This window comes from Bremia lactucae, linkage group LG1 (assembly GCF_004359215.1).
Source record: "Bremia lactucae strain SF5 linkage group LG1, whole genome shotgun sequence".
NCBI classification, from domain to species: domain Eukaryota; phylum Oomycota; class Peronosporomycetes; order Peronosporales; family Peronosporaceae; genus Bremia; species Bremia lactucae.
The window spans coordinates 9,043,529-9,065,200 of record NC_090610.1 but is presented as its reverse complement, the minus strand read 5'-3'; the positions used below and the strand labels follow the sequence as shown (position 1 = coordinate 9,065,200).

Here is a 21,672-nt window from a genome sequence, read left to right as displayed (position 1 = left end):
ATGGACCAGGTCGCAACAAATATGACCTCTCCGATGATTGAAAATGCAGACCTTTGCAATGAAATTGCGGCGCAGGTATTGCAGGAATTAAATGAACAAGAGAGACTTGAAGGATTCAAAAAGGAAGCGCTTGCTGTCACGAATGAAGCAACCTAGAAAATTCTGTATCATCATAGTAGCTTGAGGATGAAGCGTGAGACATTGTCACCTGAGTCACCACGAGCCGCGAGAAATGACATCGTCGCAAGCTAAATATATATATAATACTGGTAAATTGAAGATTTATTAACTTTATTTTGTCATTTTGCCGGTTGCGTGAATAGTTTGAATGTTTCAAATACAATGTTATGGATGATCAATGTTGTATGTAAGGTAGAGGGGCATATTGTGAATTTTGAAAAGTAGGGGTAGATAAAAATCTTTTTTTCAAAAGAGGGGCATGTAACGAGATTAATTTTAATTTTAAGACTTCGACTCCGCCCACTTTGAATATAAATAAATTTCATTATATGCCCCTCTATGAAAAGAAACTCTTAATATCCATCACACCTTCAGCACCTTCTTAGACCGCGAGAGCATGAGCCGCAACTTAGTGCCGCAGGCCATGAGAAATTTGACGACCCCCACTAACGACGTGAGCGCCAACATCTTGCTCAAACGTACTGGCAAAGTCCGCGATCTCCCATTCTTGTTTCAGATATGCCGTGCGGCGGCAATCGAGTCACATTTGCATGGCTCGTCTCACCTCCGGTGAAGAGCCTTTGCATATACTGGAGCGCAAATCGATCCGGACAGCACCCTGAACTTGCTGTGGCGACCAGATACTGGTGATGCACCGATCAAGATCGATCTTTTGGCTTACGAGCTCGCATGAACTGCGTGGCTTGCTCCACACGTGATTTCTCTGTCATATGCCTCGAGCACCTTGTTCATTAAGTAGGCACTTCTGACGCCCAGACTACTTGCATCTTTATCGAAATGCTTCCTTGCAAATTCATCTTAGTATCGATTGAGAGTTCTCATCTTGCATTTCTCAGGCCATTCACATCCACTAAAGCGTTGAGCCGCACCAAGCTCGTCCAAAAACTACAATCCTCTCCTTGAACCCTGCCTCAAGTCTTCTGTACTCTTGTTTGCCGGTAAAGTGCCTGAACGGCAGCTTTATATCCTTGACGGTCGGCATCTTGACCCCGAAGTCTTATGGAGGGTAAGACTTGCTCCGTAGGCTGAACCCCAAAGAAAAATTGTCGCTGACGCTGCGCCTGATTCCGCGGAATCTCAATCGGCACTTGCATGCCCATAGCTTCATTGATTTGAGTCGGCCCCGGTTCCTTTCAGCAGCCCAGAATTGGCTGTATACACACGAGCCACTTCCCATCCGAGTGTCTGGGTTCGCAGGAGTCTGCTCGGCTGTTCCACGCGTTCCCGCGCCAAGTCGCGCATCAGATTCCGAATGAGTCCCTCAAGTCTATCCAGACGATCTACACCGTGCTCGGAGGCCCCGTGCTCTCTCGCTTGAGTGATATCTGCGCTGTCGCATGTCGTCTCATCAACGAATGCGGGCTGAGAGCACCTAGACGAGCTGTTGAAGGGTCTTCCGGGGAGCTTATGCCCATCACTTGTTAGTTCTCGAAGGTAAATGAGAAGTTAAATGATAAGCTAAATGTATTTGGAGCTTGTCTGTCCGTTATTGTCCGTTGCCATCGAACACTAATGTAGACACATGAGTTGCTCCACCTGTTCCGAGGGTTGCACGCCTTCGACTTCAGTAGTCGCGCCCTTTCACATGGCCAGTCGCACCCTTTCACGCGAAAAGTTGCGGCCTTTTAACAACAAATAACGCCGCCAGCACCCCGAGAGGCGTGTTTTTCAGGAGCGCACAGTGATGCTACAGCTGTTGTCAAATGCATCAGCAAAATTCGTCCCCTTATTATAAATTCTAATGCATTCTGAGGACGTGCGTGTAGATGTACTTCATTGATATCAGTAAGGGCCAATACAGCTTTACCGATGATTTGAGCACATTAAGCTATTTCGACGAGTGTCTGAGTATTTGACAACTAATTGGCTGTTTGCGGCGTACATGTCATTAACGCAGAAGAGTTGCGTCTTTCGAATCCTAATTCTTATGAAAGAAAGGTCAGGCGCATTCGACAAAAACCATAATGAATTGGCCTGTTTTTTATTCCGAAACACATATGCATGAGTGTATGAGGTTATTTATCAATCTTCAAGAGTATGGCAAAGATACGGCTAATAGCGACCTTTTTTTCTCTGCTCATGAACGGATGCGACGATGGCTCTGGTCTGTTGTTGCACAGAAAAATCTTAACTAAATTTGAGGGAGTCTTATAAATTACTTGCTGGTTTCAGAAGGTATTCTATCAACAATTCTTCTTGAAAAAACACTTTGATCACCACTGTAAGAGACGCATATAAGCAGTCTTTAAGGTTAAATCATACGTACTTGGCATTTAGTAGTCGGTACTGGTGGAATCACTTATACAAGTCGGTGGCCGTGTAAAGACCTAAGCACAAACATACATTTCGCCTGTTCAAGCCGAAGCTGGAAAGCCAAGCAATTGGACTACATCTTTAATTAGCCAGGAGAGAGAGCGATATTATAAGATATGTGGATTGTCTGGGAAAGCGGAGAGTAGCACATTGCTCAGTAGACAGCTCAGAAGCTACCGTCTTATCGTCGAACACGTTTTGTACTTATTAAACAATGTTGAGAATTTAGCACCGTGCTCAGTAAACGGCTTAGAAGCTATCGTAATATCGAAAAGATGACACACTTTACAGCTTTTCTAAGTGACAGCTATTTAAGGCTGCTAATCAGCCCTGTCGACATAAATCGAAGCCGAGCATGTAGGCGGGCATGTCTTAATGCTGCCACGCTCTACTTAAGCACACACCCTAGCACAGCGGTTTAACCAGCTTCTCTTGCGTGCAGTGAGGTAGTTGTGGTGGGCGGGTTAGCGACCTCACCCAACGCATTAAGTACTCTGGTTAAGTGTCGTCACGGGAGCGGCAATCCGGCTCCTCGTGCGCACCAAGTAGGAAGTAGTTTTCAGACTGATTTATATATAATCGCATTAAATTTAAATACGTATTTAAACAGCTCTAAAATGTCTCTGAAGACAACAATAATATGTATCGCGAGCAAATCTTTCTAGATACATCGCGTAACGGGTGACGCTAGCCGTCATTCGAGTGCCCTCAGTGACATCACATACACAAGGGTAGGTCAGAATGTGAACCATACCCAAGTGGTGGGTCTGATTACTTTACTTAAGTAATTGACCATTTCCTTGAGTACACAAAGTGCACTGTACTGGGACTGTGTATAATACGGGTAACTTTAGCCCGTTAAACCCCCCTTTAAGAACGAATTTATATTTTGCAAATTCGTCAAAGAGGACAGGGGAACAGCGAGCTGCTTTACGCGCCACTTAGTTCTCGCATTCACTCTTGCTACATTTTTCTTACACGGAAATCCAATGTTGGAAAATCTAGTTTGATAAATTCAAAGCCTTCTATGCACCTAAAAAAGGGGCAAGGTGGTGGGTCGTTCGCAAAGACAGCCACTTAGCCTCGCGCGAAGCGTACACGCCGCAATAACACGCCGGCGGCGTCTATTGCCTCAGTCGAAACGCCGACAGCCATCGCGACAGGCCCTTTTTAAAAAGGTGCCGTCGACGATGGAAGAGGCAATTCAAATCGCCTTAGTTGAGGAGCAATCCTACAACAGTGCCTCGGCGACCGCCGCTAGCGAGCCATCAATGGCTCGCTGCTCTGCCAGGGTCCCTGCTGGGGTAAAGAGCAGCAAGAGGACTCCCTTCCCAAAGGGCGATATCAAGAACCAGAGTGCGAAACGCATGAGTTCTGCATCAACCACTGTGGGGTCGGGAAATGCAGGAGCGTAGTTGAAGCGGGATGCCCTACTGACGCCGCCTCTGAAGCTACCCCTAAGCTCAAAGTTGTGGAACAAATGGGTAGCATAGTCCCTGAGGTATCGAAATTTCGGACCTCAACCCTGCTGGTCAATAGCGCTCAAGTAAGAGGCTATGACCAGGTAATGACCCTCCAAGTGGAGTCGGGTGCATCACAAAAGGATTTAAAACTTGCAGCTCTAAGAAAGAGAACCGGCGATGTTTGAGTCGCTTTGCCAGGATGGCAAGCGAGAAGAGGCGACCGTTCGTTTAGCGAACGGTGCACTCGATATTTCTGAGGAGGTTCAGGTAGAACTCGCCTTTAGCTTTAGTGAGATCTCTTGTAAAGAGAAGTTCACAGTGCTAGGTATGGAGAGTCCATATGACCTCATCCTAGGCATGCCATGGTTGGCAAAATACCAACCATGAATAGACTGGCGTACACGCACAGTTGCGAACTCTACGCGAGACACCAAAAAGGACGTGTTCCTGCGAGAGATGTATGAAACTGATTTCGTGTTGGAACACAGTTGAGGGTGCGTTGATGGGATGTCAAACGTCACCAATTTCTACCCAGCTCGTGGGGACTGAGGTAGCGAAAAGGGCAATGACAAGTAGTCATGTGTCCCATAGTCCTGCATTGAGCCGAGAGCCTTTGGCAGTAGACGGCGAGCTGACAGGAAGTCAAGCGTCGCATGAACCGGCACAGTGCCTAGAGCCTGGTGCGATTGGAAGGGGTGCGCTAGCCAGGAGAGCACAACGGCAACGGCTTCGGTGAAAGGTTGTGGTGACTTGAAGAACGAGTATTAGACAGATTAGGACGATCATAGGCATGTCTTAACGAGTGACTTTTGGATCAGATCCTATTAAGGAGGACCGGCCTTCGAACGAGGATTTCGAGGCCGTCAAAGACGAAATCGCGGAGGCATCATCAGTTAAGGAGCTCCAGCACGTCTATAAATCTGCCAAGGAGATAGTAAATCTCCCGATGTCGAAGGATCTGTTCCTTGCGGAATTAAAGGAAGGAATGATCTGGAAATAGTCACACCAGCTCCAGAAAAGAACTTGGTGGACTGTTGCTCGTCGTCGACAATGGACGAAAGCGTCCTAGAAACGGACAAAAGGAAATTGTTTGCTGCTCAAGGCTGGGATGCTTTGAGAGACAGTCTGTTCGTTGAGGTTCTATGAAAACATTGCGACGTGTTCCCAGAAGAAGTGAGATAGAGGGGCATTTCGGTTTCTTGAAAAATAGGGGTAGATTAAGAATACTTTTTCAAATTGCAGCATGTAATAAATTTCTCTCAATTCAAAGTGGGCGAAGTCGAAGTCTTAAGATCAAGAGAAATCTTATTATATGCCCCTTTTTGGAACGAGGGGCATTTTTAGAATTTTGAGAAGTAGTGATCAGCTAAGGCGTACCAAGAGAGAGTTCGTAAACAAAGCTGGTGATAAAAAAAACTTCATGTGCCCCAAGTATTGGTGCCTCTTTCGTTGGATTGGAGCAGACTTGGACTCTCGATAGTGGCGCTAGCAGGCATCTGGTGATGGACGTCAGCATGCTTGTCGACTGCTTCGATGAATGTAATGTCGTTGATGGACAAGCTATCAAGGTTACAAAGGTGGGCCAAGTCAAGTTGCAAACATCCGTGGATGGGGTACTCCCATATTTACATTGAGCAACGTCTATAACGCAAAGGACGCCACGCAACACCTGCTTTTTCGTACTGCAAACTCGAAGAAAAAAGGATTGCACTGAGATACGAAGCCAGGCGCCGTCATTTGAGGCGTAGTAGCGATAAAGCATGAATTTTTGAGGTTGTAAATAAAACAAAGCGTTGATCGAGTATTACGCAGAGTGGAAAGGCTGTATCGCAAAGAAGTGAAGTGGTGCATGCATCGCTACTTGCTGCAGATAATGATGGTAAAACCGCTGTACCCATGAAGTGTACTCTTACGGAGCTGCACAAACGCCTCCGTCACCTCATGTTTGACTCGATTAAAAATATGGCGGACTGTGAAGGCTCTTGTCGTGAGCTGACTAGCAGGAATCGACCAGGCTGCCTAACATGTGCTCAAGGTGAACAATCGAAGAATGTTCAGCCGAAAAAAGATATCCGGACATACTCCTCGATTGATCGGATTGGTGGAGTTATTTCAGTGACTGGAAGGGTCCTGCGACATCATCAGACCGATGCGGCAACCGGTACATGATTAACTTTGTTGACCGCGCGTCTAACTTTTGCAGAGTCTTTGTTGCATGAAAGAAGGATCTGGCTGCTAAAATGTTCAAGCATTTCCTGGCCTTTTCTGAGCGCTTCTGATTGCGAGGTACATATTTTAAAAAAGGACGGTGGTGGGGAATACCGGAACGTGGATATGTTTTGCAAGGCGATTGGAGTGACGAGGCAAGTGAGCGAAGCTGGTACTCATGCATAAAATGGAATGGCAGAACGCATGCACAGGACAGAACTCAATATGGCACGGTGTACGATGTTCTATAGTGGTTTGCCGTTGCACTTCTTGGGTGACGCAGTCCAATGCGCGACTTATTCCTAGACCGCAGCCTAAGCTGCGCTAATTTGAAGCAGGCTTCTCCGATCGGAGTCCTGAGTGAGCGACTGCAAAGAATGGACCGAATAATTGCCCTCCTTGAAATTTGCTATTTATCACAGTGTCCACGCCAGTAAAGGTCAGACCACGTTTTACATAAACGGATTACACCATGCTTGGACTCCAGCTTCGTTTGTGCGCAGCCCGAGTCTTAGTGGAGACATATAGGTCTACCACGTGACGAGCTCGTCGGCCTCCAAAATAAAGGAGAGCTATAGTCAGGACGAAGATACAATGGCCTATACCTAACAATGAGTAAGCTTTCCGAATGTAATATTCACCAAACATTGTCTACCTTTTAGATAATATATTATTTAAGAATCTTTAAGTGTTACTTTCATGTAACGATACACCCCGTTACCCCCCCCCCCTAAACGGCGACCACTCTGACTGTCGCTGAATAGAGTGGTCATTATTAGACCACTTAAGTGAAAACGATGTTGATTGGTCAGAACCATCATTTTCAATTCTATCGCATGTTTAACGTATCCATGCGGTCAGCAAATAGTGCGGAACCATCGGCTGCGGTACATGCAGCCGCGGGCGACGCATTATTGTCTCTTGCGGCCGACATTTCGTCTTCCGTAGTATAATATTCTCCTGCAACACTAAATGTTGCGGGTGGATGTGGTGAGTCATCACGTGAGTGCAACCCCTTTTTGGCGGTCGACTATGAATGCGAGTCGGACGGGATGGCCGACTCAGGGAGAGCGGAACAGTCGCCTGAACGTCGTCAGGCGGCTGACTATGAGCCTTCGAATTAGGGGGCTCAATCGAATAGCCGTTCTAATAGCGTTCAATATAGCATGTTTGGTTTCGACGATGAGGATGATTCCCCATTGCCAGCACTGTCTCCCGTGCCGTCACCCGCACTCGTCCCTGTGCGTGGTGATGACGATCACGTAAGCTATCGTAATGAAAGTTTTTGTGGTACCCCTGCTTCAGTAGTTACTAATCAGGGTAGTGAAGACAATACAATGCTCGTCTTGCCCCTGAGAAAAAGCTGTGGCTTTGCCAGAACGGCTAGTCAGTAGCTTGTCTGGAGAGAATACTCCTCACAATTAATATCCCTTAAGTATCCTGACAAAGCTACATGGCCTTGATCCCAGCGCAAAGAACTTTCGCGCTGATGAAGATTTATATCTCGATGCTTTTCTTAAGCATCGATGGTATAATGGCAACAACCAAGAAATAAAATCGCATGGATGTAAGCCTGGACGCGTTCATTCGCAAGGTTAAAGACATTGGACGCGGAGCCTGGCTTCGCAAACTAAACACGAATCGCGTAAAGCTTAAAAACGAACATCAACCTGTGCAAGATTTAAACTGCATCGGTTGTCTCGTGAGGCAGGACTTCCATGCCTCACGTGGGTGATCCCTGTCCGTGTTGTTTTGACAGCACGAAACGACTGAAAGGGGATGTTTATTCCCTTTCTTCGCCCTGGGAACGGGCTCACATCTCTATCGAGTTGCGCAGTGCGATTGACGTTTTGCAACGATCTACAAGCGCCAGGGGCGCGTCTTTTCCGATGGGCCTTCTGAACCATCGGATGGGTCTCGTCATGCTGACGGACGAGGCCCTCAACGTCAGCATCCAGCTGGGAAGGAGGCTCCCAGCTGTCATGTGAAGGTAGATAACTGCGCCAGCGAACAAGATAACTCGTTCGCTGCCCCTTCACATCACGGTGATTACGGATGCGTTCCACAAGGAAACGTTGACCACCGTGGGATTCCCCCAATGGTTGTGGTGGAGGAGGGAAAATGAGATCCGAACCGTGTGTCGGATCTAATGTCGAAGATAGACAAAATCGATCACTTCCTCCATGATTTGGAGGAGGGACTCGACCAAGAGCGCGGCAAGCGTCGCTCGTTGGAGCAGACGGTGCAGGCTCACCATATCGAGCGGTTGGAAGACCGTTCGAAGAGTGCGTACTCCATGTTGGAGTACGAACGGAAATATCACGCTGTTCGTGATGAGCTGTCGTCAGCTCGTCGAAGTTTTGAGGATCTTCGAAACCTGCATGAGAAACTCCAGACTCAATATGAGAATCTAATTCGTGACCACAAGAATCTTTTAGGGATTCTTAAAGAGGGTTGTCAGATCCGTCCTCGGAAGAAACCGCGTACTGATGGTACGGGCGGAGCCGACCAATGTAAATCGTAGGATGCGTTCGCATCCTACGTGGCAATTGCATTGTGTATTGCCTTTGCGATGCAGTACACGGAATGGCCCAATGAACTTGGGTAGCAGCTTACTACTACCCACCTTAGTGACTACATGCTTAGGTACTTTTACCTTAGACAGTAGTACTAGAACATTAATTTTAAATGAAAAAAATGCTCTTCCATGTTTGTGTACGTTCCATTTTTGCAGGTCCACTGCGGTAGCAATGGAATCCTGTACGAAACGGACTACTAGTGTTCGAGCCAGCAGAAATTCCTCTGCTGAATCACTTGTTTTGTCTTTTCAGTGCGCTTTGTGTGCACTATCATGGATCTTTCTCTTCTTCAGCGAGAGAATTCTCGCTGGTATTTCTATTATTTTGGGAACAATAGTGTCATCATTATTGCTGAGTTTCTTCCCTTCGATGTCGATTGGCTCGACATCGACATCATTCGCGTCGTCGGTAATTTCGACGCGTGATGAGCATGAGTTAAAGATGGTCTTGCTCGTGCGAGTCTACCCCCCCCCTCCTTAAGCTAGATGATCCCTCTTATTGGGTGGGTATGCGTTGTAGACGATGCACCGAATTGTTGATGGCGAATTCGACCATCGGTAAAAACTCGCTCCAATTCGGATACGATTGGACGTAACCTCGAAGGATCTCTTCGAGGACGCGATTGACGCGTTCCGCCTAAATATCAGTCTCTTGCTGCGTACGGGTTGTCCCGTTCACGCATAAGGATCTGACAAAATCCATTCATCAGATTCATAGACGAAAAGATGGCACTCTTAGACATACCATCTATGGTTAAGTCTTTTCTAAGTATCGGCGTTTGAGCCGGTACCCTTGCAGCATTCAGTTTCTTGAATGCGTGCACTATCCGCCACCCTTACGCCATGGTCAATCCTAATTGATTTAGGAGCATCTTGCAATTATGCTCGACGTCTTTCCTTTAAAGGAAGTCAACAATACGTTGAGGCGTTCAAAGCGCATAGAAGTGATACAATCACTGTTCGCTTAGCGACTCGGACTCGTGTCACCGTTCCTAAAGTTCCCTTGAACTTAAATTTAAAGTTTCTGGACTTTGACATTATGGAACGCTGTCTCGTCCTTGATTTGAATTCAAGATATGATCTCATCCTTGGTATAGCCTGGCTTGAACGCCATGAGCCATGGATCGATTGGAGGTATGAGACCTTAGGCACCACGGCGGTCGGAGAGCTATGTGGGGAGGTTGACTCCCTTACATGGCCCGCTTTAATCAACCGACAAAGAATTTATCGATCGCAAGTACTTGTTCACGAGGCAGTGGTCACTGCTTCATGACACAGTACTTCGAGCCCGGTTTGAGCTCGATCTCATGTCGAATGCCTTTATCCTTAGACAACTCGCATGGAAATTCTTCAGGGAATACATTCCTGACTTCAATCAAATGCTTGTATAAAGGATTTGTCTCTAATGACCCCTAGGATTGAGTAGTATATCTCTCAATCCGAGTCTTCACATCGAGGACACTTCAGTCCATCGATAAGCTGCTGAGACCTGTTCGTTCTGTACAATATTACCGCTGACCGAATATCGACGTTCGTCCTATGTGACGAGTACGCATATCTGCTTGATTTTACCACCACGCAGATCTCTCGAGAACCGCTTAGGTTCTAGGGCTGGTAATTGAGTCATCTCCGAAGTTTTCTTCGGAGGCGCATACAGACCAAGAATACCAAGAATACTCTCGATCCGTCATTGACCAAGACATTCAATGTCTCGTTTTCTTTTTGAGCCCCCTTTTCCACAGGCTGCCGACGAATTTATCCCTCGGGATGCTAAAGTCTAGTCACTTTAGCATTGACTATTTGAGGAACTTTCTCCTCAAGTACAAGAGGACTTAGTCCCTCAACGTCTTCCGACTGTGATTGCGCAATCACAGTAGGATCCTCTACGGTTGACTATCACTCGACCTACGATTATCGTGTTGTACCTTTTGGGCAACCGGTATCTTCCTTGGATGTCGCCCGCTAGGCGTACATTCATGTCTCAATCCACTCGACTTATCCGAGTGATGGACCTCCGGCGCTGCGTGTGCATTCGAACAGCCACCGGCAGCTGGCTGTGATTAGTCATCACACTTTGATCTTGTGTAGTCGTACTAACGACCGTTCCAGAAGTGATGCCATCGCACTCACTCGTTACGCTTCTGAACGCTCCAAGACATTCATTAGATGGCTATCTGATGAACAAGTGGCACGCATGTTTACGGATCGATGCTGCCAGCTGATTCTTGGCTCATACTTTCTGAGCCAAGATAAACCTAGGATGACATCAAATTTGTCATCTAATTTTAGTACGATAAATCATCTTCATACTGTAAATCTTTAAACGTTTAGTGTAATCCCACTACCCGTTTCATCACTGTTATCGATGCGCCTGTCGCTAGACGCACCTTCATTTTCGGTGGAGGGACATCGCGCACAACTTATTTGAGCCTACAACCCTCTAGTGACTGGCGACAAATAAAGTTATTCGACGCTCCACAGTCCACTAGGGCTCTAAGTGACAAATCATTTGTCATTTTTAATTTCAAAGTGATGAGGGACCTCGTCACCAGGCGCAGAGACACATAATGATTGTGTGTCTGGAGCAACTTTAGTCAAGAGATTTGCAAATTCTCTTGAGGTTGCTGAATCAGTAGGGCGTTGCGTCCCTACTGACTCCGAACGTTTTTTTGCGGTCCGCTTCGCTGTTGTGATTTCGCAACTACGTCGGACCCGCGACCGTTGCCCTTTTTGGCATTCAGTCCATAATAACGTTCAGTACCTCTCGGTACTAGGCGTGGAGCACTACACCCATGAGCGTAAAGACCTGACTTTTAACAGCAATTGCATTTCTGCAATCGCTTATTGCTCGAGAAGCGAAGTCTCTCGCTTTCGACATAAGAAAGGTCCATAGGTTTTGGACCTCCCAGTTCGTGTCGTCTCGGAGGACGATACGATGACGAACTATCTTGATCCTGTCTCAAGATAAGGTCCTCCTGTTCCGCAACGGATATTGCTCAACCGTATCCAGTTCCAAGCGGAACAGATGGGTCTTTACGGGACCATCCGTAAGACCTTGCATATACATCGTAATCAAGGTGTGTTCATGAACTGGGTTGTTCGTGATACAACTCGCTAAGAGTCGTATATGCTGGGCGTGAACATCACGCTTGCATTGCTTAAGTTTCAGAAGCTCTGATCGAGCTCTGAACTCAGCCCTAGGCGGTTCAAATGCCTGTTAGAGCTGGGCTTTAAAAGCCTCTAGCGTGCAAATACATATCGGTCACGCAACTTGAGGCCTAGTGCCCAAGTTTTAACACGACCTGCCAAATTTGGTTGAGCAAATGCGACTTGCATTTGCTCGTCGACGATGTGACGAGCCTTTATGGTGTCGTCCAGTTCGACGAACCACCTACAAAAGGGGCCCTCTTCGACTCCCCTATACTTACAGATGTCTATTTTAAGGTTTCCGGACGACGCGTGTGCGTCATCCTAGGTACAGGGGTCTGCACCTGTTGCACCTCAACAGTTCTGCCTGTTGAGAGCCTTGCTGATTAAGAAAGGCTACTTTCTCCTTCGCCTGGACAAGTTCATGTTGTATGAACTTGGCGATGGCTGCATGGAGAGCATCTTTGTCCAAACCGGACAGCATGGCGAAGATGGCATCATTCCCTACGGTCGAACTCATTCGTTCGACCGCACTCCTTTCTATGTGATAGAACTGTGGTCCTTGGACAGACTACAAAGTGCTACCAGGTGTAACGGGGCACTGCCGACTTGTACTGCTTTCGTAAAAGTCCACTTCGCCCTGCTTCAGTGCGAGTGGTTTCTCACGTCACTTCACGTACACTAGTACGTGCAGAGGAAGACTCTCTCTAAAACACTTGCTTTAAAGAGGGTTAAAAGTAAACTGTATTTAATATAATTAAGTTCTTCTGCTTCTATCTATTTAGTACTAATTAAATTATATACTAATACAAAACATGTAATAAAGTCTTATCTGTCTCTCTCTTTGCGCGCGTCCAGTGCTGGCTGGTTACCGCGGAGCAAGTAGATATAATGGCCTATATCTACCAATGGATAAGCTATCCGAATAATACTGTGTAAAGTAATATTCCCCAAATATTATCTACCTATTAGATGATATATTAAATAACAACGTTAAAGTGTTAATTTCATGTATCGATACACCCCGTTACAATTTCCTACAAGTGACACGGAGAAAGCGTCTAATAATATTAAACTTGTTTTTACTCGTCAAATCAAAAAAAAATCAGCCCTCGACTGATATTGATATAAGGGTATTACGTCGACAATACATCCAGGATTTAATACAGTTAGTAAACCTAATGACTTGGTTCTAAGAAATTGTTCGAATCTTTCAGATAAAAATAGTGACAGTAGTCGTGGAAATTCATCCGAAAATGTCGCATAGAAAAAAGTGTATAATTGGAGGAAACATCCACCCCCGTCCTGGCTTTCTCTACCTTCAAGCCACATCTGTTGATTAATTGTTCACAAGTTCGTTCAACAGAAAAATGCGGCTATTGCTTCCGTCGATTGGACTCTCGGTGGGCAGTGCTGCAGCAGCTTCTTCCTCATCTTCGTCGTCTTCGTCCGTATCTTGGTGTAGCAATCCCTCGGCTTATGCCGTTCTTACCAACTGTGGTGACGTGTGTACGGCGGGCGACCCGTGTGTACAGTATAGCTCATCATCCAGCTGTAATGAAGCCTCGCGCAATGATTGCATCGAACAGAGCTCCTCGTGCACGTATCAGTGTCTTAGTGCCTACAATACGGTAGCAAGAAAGTTCACCGTATTCGTAAAAATCCCTTCGTCGTCCGATATGTGGACAAATACCAGCGGTGTCTCAGCCAGTGCCTTCCCAAGTGCCGAAATCGATACTGTCAGCGGTGTCGTATTCGCTGAAACGACACGAAACATGTAAGTGTTTCTGTGTAGCCAGCATGGGTTGAAAGGGCTGACACTTATCGTTTAAATGAATTGTAGTCAAATTACAGGGTTTGACGAAACGGAAGTGCAAAAAGGGTCACTGAAGACCGTGGCTTTCGATGAAGACACGTTTTCCACGGCTATAACACTTGAAGAATTGTACGCCGAAACGCAATTATTGTATTGAAATAGCGCATTCACCATCGCTTATGTTTGCAGGATCTTGGCCAATTTGGATCTCAATCCGCTACCCGATAATTTTCTTCCGAACACAATTTCACTGCTGTATGACCGTTAGCTTATCCCTGTGACTACATTGAGTTGGTGACATAACTGTTTCTGATATGGGCAGCTCGATGGAAAACTGCAACTTGGCTTTCTTGCCGTCTCAATTTGGCAATTTTGCTCAAAGGAATCTCAAAACGCTGTGAGTGTTGTCAATACGCGCAATGGTTTTATTTCGTCTCATGATATTTCTTGTATGATGGTAGTAATCTTAGTAAGAATAGGCTCGCGAGCATTACCGGTGATGACAAATCCGTTGCGGAGGCACTGCAGAGGTTAGACTTCTTGTAAGTCCAATTTGATCGTATGTGTTGCCTGTCTTTTATCACGAAAGCTGTCATGACGGTATAATAGGAATCTGTCGGACAATATGATCTCTGTCTTCACGTTAGACCTCCCATCGATCATAACATTGTACGTATTCTCTTTATTTTAATAATGGTTCTTCACAGTACTTGATGTCACGAATCATTGACTATAACTTCGTAGAGACTTATCACACAATCAGCTCAGTGACTTTCCATTGGTCATTTTTAACATGACAAATCTTAACGTGCTGTAAGTTAATTGGCATTCATATGAACTGGTTGACTCTTATTGTTTCGTTACGATTTTCTCTAGCAAAATCGCTGGCAATACAATCGAAACGTTAAGTGTGACCTCGACACAGTTTAATTTCTTGCGCAAACTGTCTTCTGAAAGCACGCTAAGTATTAATTCTGGCGATTGTTCCAGTACTAGCGCAACTAATGTGCTAGACTCAGTCGTTTGTGTGTCTGACTTTGTTGCATCAATGTCAAATGAATCATCCAGTAAGCTGAATTGTGCCTGTCTGTTGTTTGGTTTTTTATCTTGACCAATTCTTTGTGATTCTAGATTCATCCTCTTCGAGTACGTTAGTAATAATTGTTGTCGTTTTAGGGGTGTTGGTGGTCTTTGGTGGAGCAGGATTCTTTTTCTACCGTCGACGATTAAAAGACCACGCATTGAACGGGTCGAATACACCTGATATGGTAGGATTGGCCTCTCCTCCTCCAACGATAGACAACACGCCTCCACGCAATAGGGCAGGTAGCCGAGGACGCGCTTTGTCTACACAACGACTCCCAACAGGTGGTGGCCGTACCCCTCGCGTGTCCATGCCAAACATGTTACTTGCAGAACATGGCAAGAAATTGTCCGATGCGCAACCTCGTCGAAGCAGTGGACAATCTACTTTTCCAGTCGGTGGAATGGTTGGTCGATCTCGAAACTCTATCATTAGTGCAAATGTGAAACAGATTCCGAGCAGCGAGCTGAACTTGACACGCAAAATTGCCAAAGGCTCTTTTGGAGAAGTATGGCTAGCGCTCTATGGTAGGGATTTGGTTGCCATAAAAAAGTTGCTATCGGTCGAGAAAGCGAGTGTCCAGAGCTTTGTGTCAGAGCTGAATCTGCTAGCATCTCTATCGCATCGATGCATTCTGTCGCTTCTTGGCGCGTGCTGGGATGAAGAGCTTACGGATATTCAAATTATTATGGAATACATGGACTCGGGAGATTTACTCTCGGTGCTGCGTAGTAACGCTTCATCCGTGCTAACGTGGGAAAATGGCAAAGCCACGTATTGTATACAGATTTGCGAAGCGGTCTATTATCTTCATAGTCTACAGCCTGCACTTATTCATCGCGATATCAAGTCTCGCAACATTCTTATTGATTCGCAAAAGGGAGCAAAACTCTCGGACTTTGGGGAAAGTCGAGAGCGCACTGTTGCACGAACAATGACAGCTGGTGTCGGCACAGCTCGTTGGGTAGCTCCTGAGATCATTTTGGGTGAAGATTACAGCGAACTGGCCGATATTTACTCGCTAGGTGTGCTACTTACAGAATTGGATACGCACGAAATTCCGTACCAAACGTTGGGCTATGAAGAAGCAATGATTGTGCAACAAGTGGCGGTTGGAAAGCTGCGACCAAAGGTGTCGAACACGTGCCCCGAAATTATTCGCCGATTAACGCACGAATGTCTTCAATACGATCCGAGCTTGCGACCATCGGCGGCACGTGTGCTTCAGACACTTACGGCCTCGCCGCTTGTTCAAAACCTTGAACCGAGATGTTAAGCTTAAATGTGTAAAAAAAATATGTCTTTATCGAACGTGACCAAGCTTGACTTCTGTTGATCGAGCAGTCCGTACTGAATCGCAATTGTGGATTCGCTCTTGCCGAGCATTTAATGATACTATGGGAATTTATTCAATATTTTCGGTCCTTTTGAGCTAGAATGTGCGAAAACAATTAATTTCCCTGATGATAATGGTGCCGTTTGCAAAATTTTAAAATTCTGCTATGCAAAGCGTTTCACTAATGCTAAACTTTTGGAAAGCTAAACGAAAGATCATTTTTCACAGGACCGTAAATCGCTTGCATTGACATATTTTCAGCCTAAAATCATCAAGTTGAACATTAGTGGACCTTTTTGCGCCAGGAAAAATGCGACAGCGTCATAAACGTGTTAGTTACGATTCACGAAAGGATCTTTGTCACCACTTTTCCGCATTCTCCCATTTACCTTACCAACACTCTAGTTTCCGCAATTGACATCAACATGACCAAGTTGACGTTGTGTCCGCGCACGCCGCAGACTGTAGGTGCATTTCTTAACTTCATTAACAAGAGTCCAAGCCCGTTCCACGCTGTTTATGAGTCAATCCAGTCGCTCACGGCTGCCGGCTTTAAGCGCCTTTGTGAGGAAGACTCGTGGGAGAATGTTGTGCGGCCCAACGGCAAGTATTATGTGACGCGCAACCAGTCGGCTTTGGTGGCGTTTGCTGTGGGTGGAAAGTATCAGTGCGGCAATGGATTTCATGTTATCGGCGCCCATACGGACAGTCCGTGCCTCAAGGTAAAGCCTATTTCCAACATCGAGTCGCAGGGCTGGTTACAAGTCGGAGTCGAGACGTACGGCGGTGGTCTCTTTCACACGTGGTTTGATCGTGACTTAGGCCTTGCCGGGCGTGTCATTGTACGCACAAGCGACTCGAGTTTTCAGTCGAGACTGCTGCTTGTGAACCGACCCATAATGCGTATTCCCACGCTTGCGATTCATCTTGATCGACAGCTATCCCAGAGCTTTTCTTTCAATAAGGAAACGCATTTACGTCCTATCATTGCCACTGCCGCTCGAGCTGAATTGGAAATGACAACAAACGGCAAGGACCAACCCAAGTCGAAACATGCGTCCGTGCTGCTTCAATTAATTGCCAAGGAACTGAATGTCGAGATTGACCAAATTTGCGACTTTGAGCTGTGCTTGTTTGACACCCAAGGAGCTAATGTTGGCGGTGTGCTAGAGGAATTCATCTTTTCGCCCAGATTGGATAATTTGTGCTGCTCATGGCTTGCCACGCAGTCGTTGATTAAATCACTCGACAACCTTGAGGACGAGGAAAATGTTCGTGTTGCGGCGCTATTTGATAACGAGGAGGTGGGATCCGAGTCGCGGATGGGAGCTGGATCGAATTTTCTACAGTCCGTTGCGGAGCGTGTGTCACAGGGCAAACTATGCAGTGTTGCGGCGAAGAAGTCGTTTATCGTTTCGGCTGACATGGCGCACGGTGTGCACCCAAATTACAGCGACAAGCATGAAAAAAACCACCGCCCTGTGTTGCATAGTGGGCCTGTAATCAAGTACAATGCCAATGAGCGTTACGCCACCAGTGGCATATCCTCTTTCTTGATGAAGGAGCTTGCTCGTCGCCATAATGTGGATATTCAGGAATTTGTAGTACGTCAGGACACGGGATGTGGATCAACCATTGGCCCTATCTTGTCAACTCGCACCGGCATCCGAACGGTCGATGTGGGGATAGCGCAGCTAAGCATGCACAGTATTCGTGAAATGTGCGGTACGGAAGATTTGGTGAAGACGCTAGACTGGTTTATGGCCTTTTACTCGGACTTTACGTCTCTCGATAAATGCCTCAAGACCGACTGAAGTTATGCTCACTGGATGCCACGGAGTCCAATTTAAAGAGGCACAAACATTACCATTTCAATCATACAAAACGCGTCATTCATTAAAGGTTTAAGCCTTTTTTTCATACCGTCCATAGGTGGATTAATGTAACTATTCTAACATGGACTAATGACATTATCTGCCATGAACAAGATTCGTGAGTTTGCGTTTAAACTCGACAGAGACATCGGAACTACAATCAAAGATATATATGCCATTACTCGTATTGCTAAAGCTTCGTATGAAGGTTTTCGCGCTTCGCGAAAAGTTCTGAGCAGTACAAGTTTATTCATCTTTCTCGATTGTTGCCGTCGTAGACGGATAGAGAATTAACTCGTGGTCTGGTTCTAAAGGCTTAAAGAATGCCTCGACATCTTTCAACGTCACCTTTGTGATGTCGCGCTGAGACCACTTTGGGTTACGATCTTTGTCCACGACAACTGAGCGCACGCCTTCAAAGAAATCGAGATTTTCCAGCATTCGCGTGGCCATGCGATACTCCATCTGAAAACACTCGGCGCAAGTCTTGACTGCACCCTGACGCATCTGCTCGAGCGTAACCTTTAGACTCAATGGCGACATTTTCTTAAGTGTAGCAAGCGTCTCAAGAGACCACTTCGTCTTCTGCTTCTGTTTATTCATAAATTCACTCGTAGTGAGCTACTGAAAAGTTAATGTTCATACACATATCACGCACCTCTAAGCGCTCATAGATACCCTCCATTGTATCGTTTTCATTATGTGCACCAAACACTTTCTCCACTGTCTCGAGGTACTCTGTCTCCAAAAAAAACACAACGTTGTCAGTCAATTTTTTTTTCTAATCATTAACTTCTACGCACCTTGGTCAATCTCTTGAAAAGCTTCATCTGTCTCCAGCTCTGCCAAAGCTTCGTGAATCATCTCGTCACGTTCTTCTTGAGACACGTTCTTTTCAAACTCGAGCCCCGTTAGATGGTGTACTAGCGTATCATACTCACTTGTTGGCAAATAGTGAGTAGCTAGTCCAAATCCAATGACCTCGTGGCTCTTAAGGCGCTCGCCAGTTAGTGCAAGAAATGTACCTAGCTAAAACCGTATCCGCTCATTAGAAATCCTTAAAAGCTTAATAGGCATTGACCAATCGTATCACTTACACCTTGACCCTTAAGCGCCTGGGACTTTGGTACATCAGCCACATAGTTTTCGCCTTCCACAAGGCGTCGTCCAAGGCGTGGTAAGAGATAGGAGGCTCCGACATCTGGAAAGAAGCCAATTGCCGTCTCAGGCATTGCAAATACCGTCTTCTCTGTGGCAACCACAAATTTTCCGTGCATGGAAAGCCCCACACCACCACCCATTGTGACGCCATTAAGAAATGAAATGATTGGCATTTCAGTAGTTGCTAAGAGGTAATTAAGGCGATATTCGTGGCGAAAAAAGTCGAGTGCGACATGACGTAAAGCAGGATCTTTGCCATTGTCGGCCAGGGCACGAATGTCGCCACCTGCACAGAAAGCTTTACCCCCATTACCAGAGAAAACGACGGCATTTACAGTCTTGTTCGCCTCAATTTTGTGTAGCCGGTGTGTTAAATGCAATGCCATGGGCAGCGTCAGCGCGTTAAGCTTCTCTGGACGATTAAACTGCACGGTCCGCACCCCTGTGTCCTGACCATAAATAATGTCTAAAAATTCCGGCGTCTTGGTGGAAAAGGATGTGGCATTGCTTATGCGCATAGGGCGCTGTAGCCGCCGTACTTGCATCGCAATTACACGCTGCATAGTCTCCTGAGCTCTTGGATCGTGACGAGAATAATGTGTGGTGTATCTGACATCCTGTAATTTCATTGGATGTAGCAAATATATTTTATTAATTTCTAATATTTATGGTAAAGTTATACATGCCAAATCGATGGATTAATTATTGCGTATAATAACGAGATTCTATTGTGATTGACATACTGGGCGAGGAAGTTAAGGAGATGGACATCCAATGGAGGGTACCGCTAGGCGAAAATTCTTATGAGAACCTAAAAGATGCTAGACATGCTACGAGCAGTGCAATTATGGTAGAATCGAATTTAAGACGGGATCGCCAGCTTGCTCAACGTTCAAGACTGGGTGCTGCTTCGGCGAGATTTAAGCGCAAAAAAATTAGCAAGCAATTACAATTATTGTGTCTGCAACGTTATGCCCAGTATGCAAAAGACTATGGCCGCATTTCCGACAAATTTGAAACGCAGCAAATTTTGCATCAGAGCTATGTGCAGTTCTTAAAAGGGGGTGGCGAGCCCGAAGAGCACAGGCTTTCGTATAAGGAATTTTTAAAAATTGTTCGAAATAGACGCAGCGAGATCAATGCAAGAGCACACCGCATAAAACATGATGAAGATGAAATAAAGCAAGTGGTGGTGCTTACACCTGCAAAAATGCGAAAACAAGTCGAACGTGACAAGATCCGTGAGCTTATTGAGACAATTGAAAGAACGAGAGAGCAAATTGGTAGGAAACCATCTTTGCAGTACCGAAATCGACAAAGCTTCTTGAAGCCATTTTTAAATTCAAGTGCGCAGACACACATGAATTCCATAACGGAGAAGCTTAATTTTGGATGCAGAACTCAAAATTTGTCATCTCCGAAACTCGATCCGATGGAGATAACAGAAGCCTTATTGCTCATCCAGCGGAAAACGCAGGCAGTGCAGCGAGAAATTGCAGCGAGGCTTGAAAAATTAAGCTGCGTCATTCGGCAGCATGAAAGCCATAAAGAAGAACCACCAAGTGCTAGTGTTTAAATGATTATCTTTTAGACAATGCTGCCATCGTAAAGCAACATTGGAGTAATAAATGAGAATACGCTTAGTATAGGTTCTACACTCATTGACTATAAATACTAATGATTATAATATACCGCGTAGTAATTGCATGCTCAGAGCAGATGTTGTAACGGGCTAGAGTTGCCCTATGTTACACAGTCCCCATTAAGTACATTTGGTACTTAAGGATTGTAGCCGCAAAGTATACAATATGTCAAGAAGGATGATAAACTGCTCCAACTTTAAAGAAAAAACTTGTGGGGAATACTTATGGGGTAGTAAAAGTAATATCTATGCTTACAACAGCCAGTTATTATATAGAATAGCATTCACGTCCATATATCGAGTAAATCGGAAGCAGTAATTATTGCTATTTTTCCAATGTACCCAACTATGACACTTATCAATCCGGCGTCTCTAAGCCTCGTGAACCTTTGCCCATTTGTAAGAAAAGCGGGTGCCGCACCTATGCCTCTGGCAATCCAAAGCCATCTAATGTGTATGCCGACTACATTTTTATTAGAATACTTATATTAAACAATATTCGGTATCCAACATATTTTTCTTTACCGTATTAAATTTACGATTAAACGTAAAATTTAATAATGTTTTTTGTTGTTGTTGCTTCGTGTAACGTTCCCGTAACAGCCTTCAACACTAAGAAACACCAGCTTCATAAATTAAAAAGTTCTTTTATCGATTTCACTTCTCGTTGGTCCCCACCGGGTCCAAAGCAGCTTGTGGTAGCGTTAGATACATTGCTGTGGTTTAGCATGTTAAAGCGGCATCATATTTTCAGATGTTTTTGCCATTCGAACGGACGAATTTAAAGGTCAGAATAGATAATATGTAACGGGGTGTATCGTTACATGAAATTAACACTTGAAGGTTGTT

General features: G+C 45.5%; 4 protein-coding genes across 4 annotated transcripts; 3 read left to right on the top strand and 1 right to left on the bottom strand.

The window, feature by feature from the left end:
- Window positions 1-13,280: 13,280 nt before the first annotated feature.
- CCR75_001150 (uncharacterized protein) lies at window positions 13,281-16,073 on the top strand (the record flags this gene model as incomplete). Its single annotated transcript, XM_067959255.1, has 10 exons — window positions 13,281-13,687; window positions 13,754-13,855; window positions 13,916-13,981; window positions 14,049-14,123; window positions 14,188-14,268; window positions 14,336-14,395; window positions 14,471-14,539; window positions 14,603-14,793; window positions 14,858-15,589; window positions 15,943-16,073. 10 exons carry the CDS (start codon window positions 13,281-13,283, stop codon window positions 16,071-16,073), a joined length of 1,914 nt encoding a protein of 637 aa, XP_067820254.1.
- Window positions 16,074-16,566: 493 nt separating this feature from the next.
- On the bottom strand, window positions 16,567-19,810 carry CCR75_001151 (uncharacterized protein; the record flags this gene model as incomplete). Its single annotated transcript, XM_067959256.1, has 4 exons — window positions 16,567-18,611; window positions 18,679-18,758; window positions 18,824-19,049; window positions 19,118-19,810. The coding sequence occupies 4 exons, from the start codon at window positions 19,808-19,810 to the stop codon at window positions 18,267-18,269; spliced, it is 1,344 nt and encodes a 447-aa protein (XP_067820255.1). The 3' UTR covers window positions 16,567-18,266.
- CCR75_001152 (uncharacterized protein) lies at window positions 16,572-17,960 on the top strand (the record flags this gene model as incomplete). The annotated part of the gene is made up of 1 exon (XM_067959257.1): window positions 16,572-17,960. The coding sequence occupies one exon, from the start codon at window positions 16,572-16,574 to the stop codon at window positions 17,958-17,960; it is 1,389 nt and encodes a 462-aa protein (XP_067820253.1).
- A 134-nt stretch (window positions 19,811-19,944) lies between the features above and the next one.
- On the top strand, window positions 19,945-20,887 carry CCR75_001153 (uncharacterized protein; the record flags this gene model as incomplete). Its single annotated transcript, XM_067959258.1, has 1 exon — window positions 19,945-20,887. One exon carries the CDS (start codon window positions 19,945-19,947, stop codon window positions 20,755-20,757), a length of 813 nt encoding a protein of 270 aa, XP_067820068.1. The 3' UTR covers window positions 20,758-20,887.
- Window positions 20,888-21,672: the final 785 nt, after the last annotated feature.